The sequence below is a fragment of the Prinia subflava genome, chromosome 11, assembly GCF_021018805.1.
Source record: "Prinia subflava isolate CZ2003 ecotype Zambia chromosome 11, Cam_Psub_1.2, whole genome shotgun sequence".
NCBI classification, from domain to species: domain Eukaryota; kingdom Metazoa; phylum Chordata; class Aves; order Passeriformes; family Cisticolidae; genus Prinia; species Prinia subflava.
This window is the reverse complement of record NC_086257.1, coordinates 1,767,236-1,779,765: the sequence shown is the minus strand read 5'-3', so window position 1 is coordinate 1,779,765 and position 12,530 is coordinate 1,767,236. Positions and strand designations below refer to the sequence as shown.

At 42.1% G+C, this 12,530-nt stretch overlaps 1 protein-coding gene across 1 annotated transcript in view; it reads right to left on the bottom strand.

The window, feature by feature from the left end:
- The window catches only part of LOC134555926 (glypican-5-like), a 339,079-nt gene that overhangs the window by 210,960 nt on the left and 115,589 nt on the right, over positions 1-12,530 (bottom strand). The window contains exon 5 of the mRNA XM_063407996.1: positions 7,468-7,593. Within this exon, the coding sequence (XP_063264066.1) occupies positions 7,468-7,593 (126 nt within the window). The remainder of the gene's footprint in view (positions 1-7,467; positions 7,594-12,530) is intronic.

Sequence of the window (12,530 nt, the reverse complement as noted above, 5' to 3'; positions counted from 1 at the left end):
AGCTGAGCAAGGCAAAGCTTCCACCACAGCTCCTTTTTCTGTATTCCCATGGGCTCTGTCTGTGCCTGTGTGTAAAGCACCAAGTCCCAGCACAGAAGAGCCCCTCTCTTCTAAAAGCAGTGCTGGGGAGGTCACTGGAGTACACACCAGGCAGGGACAGCTCCAGCCAGAGGGGTTTGATCAATCATATGGAGAGGCTTGGGATAAAAAATGTATAAATTAACTACTTTTAAATGATACTTAACGTTTGTCAAGCTGTCTTTATGTCTACTCATCTGACCTGGGCAAATCTGCCTCTAAGCACAGGGATGGCTCTGAATGCTGCTGGAGCCAGCAAACACACTGAGACAACCCCATTGCTGGGAGGTCAATTTGGGGCTGGGAAGAGGCAGCAGTGTGGGGTTCATTCTGCCAAAATATCAGCATTTCAGAGGTGTACCTGTGTGTGCTGGGAAAGCACAAAGCCTTTCACACAGGACAGTGAGCTCAGTCCTCTCCACAGCCTCACTTGGTACAGGTGAGATTTACAGCCCAGCCAGCTGAAATATCCCCCCTGCAGCCCCCCAAAGTTCCTGTGCTAGCTCAGATCCTAGAAGGCTTTGGAGGAATATTTCAGGGAGAGGGCAAAGGATTCCAAAAGAGGCTCTGACCCCCAGATGTCGTTCAAGACGTTTATTCCAGTGGTTTCCAGGGGGGAAAGAGAACGAATGAGGAAGAACAGGGCCTTATCTAGGCTTCTGCTAAGGAGAGATAACTGGAATTCAGCCAAAGGGTCAGAAAGGGGAGGAAGGGTTAAACTACACGGATACAGGCTCCAGGGGTCTCTGGGGAGGGACAAACCATTTCCCTGAAATACAAACGCCAGCCCCACATGCAGAGCTCCTTCTGTGCCCCTTCAGCAGGGTGGCAATGGCTGATCCCTCTTTTTATCCCTCACACCTGAGCAGCTCCAGCAGCACAGTGACAATCTCCCCACAGCACAACAGGTTTTCTTGGCAATCTGGGACACTCTTCAGCCCTCCAAGCCAGAATCCAGATTATTTTTTCCCCCCATTTTGAAGAATCAACATTTTTCCAGTGAAAACCAGTCCAATAAAATAAAAATGCCTCTCCCTGACTACAGCTCCAGCTCTGCAGTCTACCCCTCCCTGCCACAGCACTTCTTTAAGATGCTGGCTGCAGCTGGATGTGTTAAACCACACACTCATCACACCAGACCAAAAATATTTTGCCAGCACCTACCCCAAGCCCAAACAAGGAATACAGACCAGCAAAAAGGAGATTATTTTGTGTCTTGTGGCACTTAGGCTTGAAAAGTAGCAGAAACAGATTGCTCCTCCACTCTTTAGATATCAAGTACCTGTAACAGAAATAAAATCAGCCCCAAGGCCTAATTTCACTTCATGACAATTTACAGCAAGATCATCCTACTAGCACAGTAAAACCTGCATCAAACTGCCATATATATATAATATTTTTTCAACATATATCTAAATTATTTCACACAGAGAGAGATTCCTCTGAACAAGGCACCAAGGTGGGAGGAAGGCCGGAGAACTATGCAGAGATTTTTCTGCATTTCCATTAAAAGATTTGCATTTAAGCAACTACAGGTTTTATCTCAGCAACATCTTCCTCACATAATTCCTTCTGTTTGAAAAATGTAGAATTTATTATTTGATTGGGTGTGTTAAAACACTGATGGATTCCTGCTTCAAAGTCCAGAGAATTTAATGCATTTTTTTTTTCCCCACTGACCTGCTCATTCCATAGAGCCTACAAATGCTGTTTTCATCACTGCTGGGACATAGGACGAAGAATGGAAAATGAGAAAAATCACTTCCAACTACTTTTTAAAAATACACTGTTACTTTTAACTCACCAATTTCAACTTAAAATAATGTCAAAAATTCAATGTTCTGAAAAATACCAAAATCCAAACATCATATGGGAATCCTTTTCATCCAACAGACAAAAGCACCACACTTCCAACCCTACCCTGGAGTTTTAGGAGAAAGGATTAGGTGTATCAGTATTAAAAACACTCTTAGTGATATCTCATTTAACTGAGATTCCGAAGAATACATTTTCAGTCCAATATCTCCAGGCTTTGATAGGATTAATCCTTCTTGTTTATATTGCTGTATTGCACACCCACTGCAAATGAAAGAAAATGAATTTTACTTCCCTCCAGGAAAAATCATTGGCTAAGGCAGACTGAAGGGGCAGATAAGACTTTTACTTTCTATCCTTTCAATAGCACTTTGAGTGTGACCTTTCCTAAGAGGAAAGTCACTCTGTTGGACTCTGCATAAGAAAATTAACTTTATCTTGGAGATTTTCCACAGACTTTAACCATGTCTGGATTGTTTATGTTAGAGGAGTTTCAACTATTGGAGCACCACTGTATCATTACTGTAGTGTTTTAATTGGAAAGTTTCAGTTTTCTGACTAAATAAGGGCTGCTCTTTCCTCCTGAATATAAAAAAAAGCAAAAGAAAGAGTACCTGCCCATCACTCGTTATTGAATAAAAAATATCCCTAATTTGCCAAAATAAAAGAGATACTATGATAGTATCAAATTAGTCCCTGTTACATTGCATCCAAAAAACCCCTGTCCCATTGGAGCAAGCTGGTGACTGGATGACAAGATTTATTCTTCCATAAATTCTGAGCAATGGAGTAAAGTAGATATTGTGTAGATCCCAAATCCAGAGGTTCCCCCAAGAAACTCTGAAATCGAGAATTAATTATTTGTATTCAAGTCCCTCAACCTGAAAGGGAATGTTGAATGCTGCAGTGTCAAAAAAATGACTTTGCAAGTCAAATGTCTATTTGCATTTACAGAAACAGTTTTCAACTGCTGACCTAACCCATCCATTTCAACTGCCTGGACACATCACAGTATCAATATTACCTAAAAAGAAAAAAGTCCATCACTGCAAGGAAGATGACAGTGATTTCAGAGCAGGAGCACTGCTCCCAACCATCAGGTCCTTCCTAACCAGCAGTGGCCGTGGGGACGGACTCCGTGGGTCATTCCAGAGAAGTGCACTCACTAAATCAGAGTGATTTGTACCTAGACCATGGACACAATACAACCTAGAATGCAATTTGGAAACAAGAAGTGGGAAAACCCCATCTTTAGAGAGAAGCCCCAAGGTATTGGAAGTTAATTCTGTGCTCCCCCTCGAGGCTGGCTGGAACACGTTTGGTGGAGCTGCCAGCAGAGTTCCTGGGTGACCCCAGACCCAGCCTGAGCACCCAGACCTCCTGTGCCCACCAGGACCTGTCACCCAAACTCCTCAGCACTCCAGGCCAGGAGGACACAAATCCTTCTCTCAAATTTCCCCAAAAGGCCTTGGGTGAGCTCCTCATGCCTTCAACCAGGCCTCCTGTGCTCTTTTTGTGCCACGTGAAGAACCCCCAGCCTGCTCCTGGCTCTCTCTGTACCTTCATACAAAACTTGTCTCCTGACTCACACTGGCTCCTCATCTGGAGCTGGGTAATTCAACACATTGCTCCTGCCTGGGGTTAAATTTTCTCCCAAGAGCTGGCACATAATTACATTTAATGAAATGCCTACACTGAGATCAATCTGTTGATAGTTTCCAGGACTGAAATCCTTAAAATTGTCTTTGACAACTGTAATTTTAAAAACATGAAACAAACAAACAAAGCCCACATCACCACCAACAAAAATAAAGCTCTTAAGCATACAGACTTATCAGTTCATCTTACAAAGATGAAATCCAGCCAGTCTGACACAAGTACCTGTAGGTTAGATCCCATGTACAAACATCACTGACTTCTGTCACTTCCCTTCACACCTTTTTGTCCAGCATGGGTCACAGTGAAGACATGCCTTGAACTTTTTGAAATTTGGAGTGAGGAAGAAAGGAACAAAACCCAACAAAACATCCCAAGTCCTGGAAAATACCCTGAAACCTGAAAAATACTGCAAAAAGAGAGATGGCATTTTGCAGTTTACAGTCACAAGAATATCTCTAGAAATTGTTTACACTGATGGCATGAGAACAACAGGAGTTGGACCTGCTTTAAGTATGCTAAGGCTAAATGACTGTCTCTGTTTTCCATATCCAGATGGCTGCTTGCTAGAGCCTAAGGAAATTCAAAAGGAGACAATGGAAGTGCTAAACTCATAAAAACTGTGAGTCTCTAAAGGAACACATTTTGAGAAACAGTCACTGTGATTTGCCACTCCCTTCTCAGCCAGCTCCCACAGGCCCTGAGAGCCCAACAACCCATGGCATGATCTGTTCAAGCTCATGGACAGGTGTCCCCCAATTCCCCCACTCAGCACAAAACCCCAACAAAAACAAATTAAGGAACAAAGGAAGGAAAAGAGATGAGGGACCCTACTGTCACAAAACATCCTTCCTTTCTGTTCCAGGTAACCTGGCTTAAAACCATTTACATGTCCAGGTTTTTAACCCTACAGCTGAAGTTTCCTGAAAAGGGGACTCCAAGTGGAAAAACTCCAGTTGTTGTAAAATATCTCCTCCCCTCTCCCCCACCAAATCAGGGTATTACACATCAAACCTGTACCCTGCAGGGATGGGAGTGAGTATTTACACCTGTTGGCTCCTCACAGCACTATAAAATCACGGCAGGTATGCTGGAAGGAGAATGAGGACTTCAGCGTGTCTCAAATGCTTCTGCAACCCCAACCTCGAAGTCTGCTGCATTCAGAGCAACCCATTCTGGCTAAAATCCACCCATGCACACCTGGGGAGACACCTGTGCAATGGAAAGCTGTGTCTGACCAGCAGAATCCTTCTCCTTCATCCATCAGTAATGATATTTCAGATGAAGCCAACTGGCATCAGCAAAAAGACCATTTCATCTGGAAACTCAGAAAATTGCCTCTTGAAATGGAGAGGCAACAAACACAAAACTCCCTAAAGTGATTTTCAGAATCTTTTTCTTTCTTCACTCCAAATAAATCAAAGTTGATCTTCTGATCCCACAATTCTGTGTAGGATCCAAGTTAGAAATGGCTACAGCTCAACAATCATTAAGCTGAGACTGTTCATTAGTGCACGGATGATTTCTTATGTGAACTCTTGCTTCAGGAACAAGATGCTCAGAAGAGCAATTAAAAGAAAGAAAGCACTCCCAGTGCAAGTGTTTCTAATTTTGTCCTGAACTGACACTGGAGGATTCCTAGCAAAGCCATCTCTTCCTGTTCTCTGAAGAGCAGGCCACAGGCATAGTCCCAAACCAGTGGGAATCTCTTTTTATGGAGTATTTCACTGGAAGCTCAAACTTCTTTTTTCTGCAAACACAATGATTTAAACACAATGAAACCCAATCCAAAAAACTAAACTAAAATAAAAAGGTACAACTCTAGTCCTGTTTATCAGACCTCAAGTGCCCTCTCTACCAACTGAATGCACGATCCTCATTTCTGAGCAATAATTTCATATTGTTTCAGGCTGCACTTGTATGTCAAGTTGTTTTTAAAGCTTGAGTTTGTTTTTCCTAAAGAGCTGGTGTGCCAGTTAGCACAGAGCATAAGTAATTCTCAGCTTTCCAGCAGCAGTACAAAATGCAACAGGAACTGCAGCTGTGCCTCCCCACAGCCCCAGTGACCCTGACTGGAGCTCCCCCAGACCCGTCGGGGTGATCTGTTTGCTGATCCAGTCAATAAAAAGGCTCTGTTTTGAGCTCTGAGCTGTTTACTGCTGCTGAGATCTAATGTCCTGGGAGAGGAGGGAGAGCAAAGAGGAATGCATCTTCAGGCACCACCAGGACAGGTTTATGTCCCACGTGGGGACAGCAGAGACAGGCCCAGCCCGTAAAACAGGTGACAAAAGGAGCAGAGTGTGGCAGTAAGAGGAGAGCTGTGTGTGCTGTGTGGCACTGCTGGCACTGCAGGCTGCCCATAAAGTGCCCTTCTCCTAAGGCAATCCATATTGGGACAGAATACATAAACGTACAATGTTTATCATTATATTTATATTACTTATCTATCTATAGCTGTCTGATTAAACACATGAATTTTAACATGTGTTAAAATTAAGCACATTAAACATCCTTTTTGTTTTCCATTTTGCCCATTTAATATGATAACTACAGACATATACCTAGGTTTGGTGGTGGGGCTGGGTTTTTTGCTGCTGTCATCTTTGGGGGTAGGTTGTTTAAGTTTCCCTTTTCCTTTATTTTGCCTTTGTAATTCAACACATAAGGGATCTTGTTAGTCTTTTCTCTGCTACTTTTCCCTGCTTCCCATCCCTTTCAAACATCAAACTTTTTCATGTGTCTCCAGCTCTGGGAAAGTTGCAGACTGACAAAGTAACAACAGCTTTCCCCTTCATGCCTTTCTAAAACATGTATATCAGCAATTTGAGTGGTTTGGGTTTCTTTTTAAAAAAGTAAGATAAAAGTAAAAAGTAACTGGAAACTGATACAGAAAATGTTTGGCTTTGTTTGTTTGGCTTTTCTTGTTTTTCTTTTGGCTATAAAGCTGTTGGTTCTAAAAGTTAACTGTGTATCTAGCAAGATGTCACAAGCAAAAGAGATTCTGATATGGAGATATTGATTAGAAATACTGATATTCTTCCTGTTTCCTCTCCATTACTTTTACAGTAAAAACTTCAACCAGTATTGCAATCACTGTACATCAATATTTGGAATATTGCTGTGTTGCCAAAATCTTCAAACATATGCCCTACAATTAATTTGTAAGGACAATATATATTGAAATATGAAAGTTATTTTTGGATGTGTTAAACATGTATTTATCTCCAAATAGCTCAGATGTAATTAAGCTGAAATTCTCTGCACATGAGAAAACTCAACAGAGCTATGTGGGAGTCAGAACTCCCATTAATGGGACAGACAGTAAGTGTCACATCTTTGCTCCATGTTGGAATTATTAACTAAGTTCCTACAAAACAACTTGTGACCATGGAAATTGTTCTAAAGCAAGCAAACAGAATGCTAGAACTTTATCTTTTATAACTGCTACAGACCACAAAATCCACTTCAAAAAGAAACATCATGAAAGCCAACACAATCCCATGGAACTTCTGTACTTTGACAAGAAGAAATTTTTGGAGAACATTCACTGGCACTCTTCCAACCAGTTCTCACTGCAAGAACTGATGTATTCCTTGACAGTGGTAGTAAAGACACAGTTGTGCTCTAAGCATCTCCTGTCTCCTCAGGGTGATGTTGCCTCATGTTATACAGAGGAAAAAAATGACAGCAACAAGTTTAGCTGGTGGAAATGCAAGTGTAGATTCCAGTTTAGAGTCTAAAGGGAGATGGGAAAGACACTGATAAAATACAGAGGGCAGAGAAATCAGCTGAGAAACTGGAAAGGTCTTTTCACCCTATAGAGCCTCCACACCAACATCTCAGAAGGCTGCTGAACCATCGGAGGGATGTGAAGACACCCTTTTCACCATTGGAGCACATTTTCAGTTGTAACTGTACCTTTCCACGACATCCTCTCCATTCCAGCAGGTCGAGCTGTCTCTCATCACCAGGTCCCCATCACAAAGCCTTTCTGCTATAGAGGCATAGAAGGTTCGGGAGCGCTTCATGTACGTGATGAACTCTCTGCAACGCAGGAAAAGCAACTCAGCAACACAGCACTGAACTCGGCAGATAAACCCTGCCAGCCTAACCCCCACCACACCAACACTTGGAAAAATGTAATCTGAACTCATTTCTATTTCTAGTGTATTTTTACTCCTTATGGATCACCCCATTTTAATCAGTCTGGTGTCAATACACATAATTACACACGTAAAGGGTGCTTTTAACACACTGTGTTCACATGTCTCTCACTAAATCTGAAAAAAGGCTACACCTACTCTTTATAAACAGATTAAAAACATCGAGAAAACATCATCATGAAAGGCATGGCCAGTACAGGCAGTGTATTTCTGATGACTGTGTATGGAAAAATGCCTTGAGGGCAAATTGCTGCTTCTCTTATAATGTGATTATACCTATAATACATACCTGGCTGAGGTAGCCAGGACAAACTAACAAAACAAGTGTTCATTCAGCACACAACTGAGAGGATTTCAGAATTAACCTACTGCACTGCTTTAGAAGCTCCTGTTTGGTAAGATACAGACATGCAGAACAGGACTGAGGACACAGAGTGAGCTGGAGCTGTCTCAGCTCTGTGCTTGTCTCAGCACTCCACTGGGGAGGCCAGAGCACTCATCCTGCTCTGCAGTGTTTCACTGGCAGGCATTGGAGAGGGGCCTGGGGAACAGCTGGATGGAGCTCAGCACAAAGCAGCCAGGATCTCTCACTCCTCAGCAGCAATTGGTGCTTTAAACAACATCCAGTCCCCTGGGAAACACCCATCCCTGCCAGGCTGAGGCAGGGCCATCTCTCCCCACAGCTACATTTATACCCTTATACCTTCTTTATACTTTCTCAGAAGTGTTTAACCATCCCATTTACCATCTGTGATGAAATCCTGCTCCAGATCACTCATCATATGCTCCTAAGAAACTAACTTAGCCTAACAGAGCAGGAAAGGTGGGATTTAAAGCAAAGAAAAAGCAGGAATTTGGGGGCTTACAAAGAGGTAATCAGCATTTCTACCTCTTGAGTACCAACTTACAAATATGAGCTCTGAGTAAAGCCAGGCCCAGCCAGAAGCCTCCTGGCAGAACAACCTAAGAGGATCAGTTCCAAAAGATGCCAAGGATTTTACAGGTTCTAAGTCAGAGTCTTCTTTGAAGGAGCAAACCAGTACCCTTTTAAGAGCCTAAAGCTCACCTTACTCAGCTCACCCCTGGAGGTTTAAACCCCTCTGCACTCCCAGCAGAATGGGGCTCTGACATTTCAAAGCAGTATCTCAGCAAATGCAGAATTGTCTGTCTGACTCTCAGTCTTACTGAGTGAAAATATTTACTTTTCATCACTATAAAACTAAACACACTAGGGGAGAAAATGTAGAGTTTTTCCCAGTGCCCCACAGTGTAAAAGCAGCAAACAAAAGTATTCCAGCTCCTAGACTACAGCTGGAGATGAGCTAGGTGTAGAGACAACAAAGGATGTCACCTTGTTTTCATTCTTACCGAGAGATTTTTTTCAAACTTCTTGATTTGTCATTCTTTGAAGCTTTCAGAGGCAGAGAACTGGAATAGGCCGGGGAGAATAAGCATCAACCAGGAGAGGTTGGGGAGTAGGGGAGAAGCAGGAATTCAGGCAAATGAGGAGAAGAAATGAGAAACAAAAGAGAAAAGTAAAAATTATTTGAAAGAAAGCTCACCAAGCACATGCATAGGACAATATAAGAAAATAAATAAGGAGAAAAATTATCTTGAGATTTTTGCAAAGTATACATGCAATCAAAAATGTCAATTCAATACTGGAATAAAGTACAACTGAGACTGTTTTCCCCAATCATTTTCAAGTAAGAGCAGAATTACAAATGCAGTGCACACAGCAGAAAGTTGAAAATAAATTCAGTGGTACTTAAATTAAGTGTAACAGATACCAAATGGAAGGACTCTAAACAGATGAAGCTGTACAAGAAAACAATGGCAAACAGTTTAGAATGAGAACCATGGGAAGGGGGCTACAAACCAGCAGCATTCATGTTCTGGTACAATGAACAGTTTACTGCCTGTTAATAAATAATATAAACACAGGTATTTTTTGCAGTTCTGAGATTGCACCACTGAAAAAACACCCAACTTTGCAAAACTGGAGATACAGACTTTCAGGCTATAGTGGAGGAGGAAGTGTGTAAATGCCCCATGTGATTATTCAGTGTTCTTACTGAGAGAGCAAGCACCACCTTCAGCAGCCTGAGGACACACAGACAATGCAGCTTTGCCATCACAGCTCCGGCAGCTGAGGGCAGGAGTGGCCACAGGACAGCAGGGACCTGCCCTGACCATCAGGGGAGGGGCTCCTGCCTGCAGGAATCCCAACACAGCCACTCAAAAAAGCAAATGAGAATTTATAACAGCGAAAATCTGGATCAGCTGAAACTTTGGCCCTGGGCAGTGGTTCACGTGCATCTGACATTAATAATCTGGTTTTTACTAGCACTTTATTACTCAAATGTTAATAAAATCATGCAATGTCTGACCCAATAGATATTTTATTTTAAATGAAATAGACATCATTGACTTCAAATATTCCCAAAGGAATTCCTAAATTGTTGATTTTTAAGATGTATAAAAGGTCTGTAAATTCATGGCATAATAAAGAAATCCCAACAAAATAGAATTTCCAAGGCTTCTCCCTCCAGTCAGGGACCTAATATGTTACAGTTCTTTGTTAAACATATTTTACACACAGCTCTGTAACCAGCCTGTGTTTAGTGGTTTGAAATGTTCCATGGAGCAGAGATGCTAAAAGGCAGGTATTCAGCTTTGATGGGAGACCAGAACAGTTCTTTGTGCTGAACTCAGCAATAACATTCCAATTTACTGAGATTCTGCACATGCCATTTACATTCCCTGTACCATCATATGGTTTCAATTTTCTTGTCATCTCTGTTACATGTTATAGTAACCTCCACATTAAAAAATGACTACAGCAGCAATGCTGCCAGTTTCAGTTAATCCCTGACTATGATTGTGTAATGGTAAAAAAAATAATAATCAATTTTATGCTTTCCAGTTTAATCATAGGAAATGGTTTCTTGCAAGATCATGCAACATTTACTCAAGTTTCAGCTTCTTTCATTATTGTCCCTGACACTGAAGTGATGCATAGCAAAAAATATGCAGGAATGGAATGCAGAGTAAAATCAAGAGAGATGGGAAATCTCCCAGGAACTCGTGAGAGTAAGAGGAGAAGAGAAGGGTTCAACTCCTGCCAAAGAGGATCCAGTTGCTGTGTGCATTCAGGGACCCTGCAGATCTGGAGGAGTGTGAAGGGTGAGGGGGGCTGGCTCCAGCCAGACCCCAAACAGCTCCCCCAAAGAACCCCGCCAGGCCAAGGGACCTTTTAACAACCCCTTGTCCTGCACCAGCAGCCCTGGCTGTGCCCAGCAGCTGAAACCAGAACTTCTCCAGCTCTCCAGAAATGGAGCCTGATTTTTCACATGGGCACACAGAGACTCAGCAGCTCTGGAGCAAACATGCACGTGAAGCTGTCTGGCACTGGGGTTTGAAGGGCATCTCTGAGCAGGCTGTACACAAGAGAGGAGAGGCCACTTGGCTGTGGTTTCTCCTCCAGATGTGCCAGCCACAGAGAGAGGTTCTCCTCTCTGAGCTCAGAACGCTCTGACACGTAAGGGAACGAGCCCCAGCTTTTCTGTTTACTTGGAGAGTGTTGGCTCATTCCTTCTCTCTATCCTTCTCTTACCTTCCCTAAAGGGCTGGAGTGGTGTTTCATCCTCCCCTTGAATGAAAGGATCATTTGGAAGGGTGTCTGTTACCCAGACCTACAGACTCAGCAGGGCCAGGGTGACCCTGCACCTGAACTGACAGCACCTGGCATTACTGCTCTTAAAATCACCACAAGGAGAGGCTTCACAAAAGATTCATGTCATTACTCTCATCATCTGCTTCCCCTGTAGCACTTTTCTGTCACTCTAAGTGCATTTTACACAACCTACTGAAGAAATTATTTCACTCATGTATTATAGATTTTTATTACCTTAAATTGATTTTTATTGATATCATATGTGATTAAATGATGGAGAATGAACAACACAGTGATGCAGCCAATCACTGTGTCTTTCACTCTATGGTTTCACAATTGTTTCCAAGAAGCAGAAGTACAAGCTTCAGGCCATGTGTTTTATAGGAAGTTGTGGAGAATAGCTTCAAATTTTCCACTTCTTACTATTTATGGCATATTTCCATCATTCATTTTTGGTGCACAGGCTCTCCACAATACCTATCAACACTGTAATTCAGTAATTTTTCATGCTAATTATATAAGCAGGGACTTAGTTTAGATTTTTTGGATAAATTAATTTTCAGTGTGCAGACCAATTCTGGCAAACTGTCTAATTTACAGTGCATTAGTTAATTTTCTCTTCCATCTACAAGCTTTACATTTTAAAAGGTCAATATCTAAATAATTCTAGATGGCTGGGAAGGGGAGGAAGCAGATACTCAGGTGAGAAAGAGCAGCTTTCATGCCACTGAAGACACAATCTGAAACTGTTTATGAGATCATCTGTCGACAGGTTGGCAATTCTGGCTTTTGGGCTGCCAGTGTTAAGCCCCAGCCAAGTCAGTGAGTTACACAGAAGATGGCCCAGGGCTCTGTGCTGTTAAAAGCCTGTTTCAGTCATTGTACTACAACTGTTCTTTGGATTTTTACTGCTGAAGTTATCAATTTAATTTCTGTAATGCTCCTTTTTTCTGATTTGCATGGTAAAAATTGATTAACTCCCAGCGCTAGCACAAACTTATGGTTTGCTTTTAAATTACAAAAGGATAAAAAATTATCACTATCACTCAACAAACTTTGCTTGCTGTTATTACTTTTATCTTTTAAAACAGTGCTTGTTCCATTCACGCAAGCTGAGAATTAAAGCAGAGATGGGTCCAAAT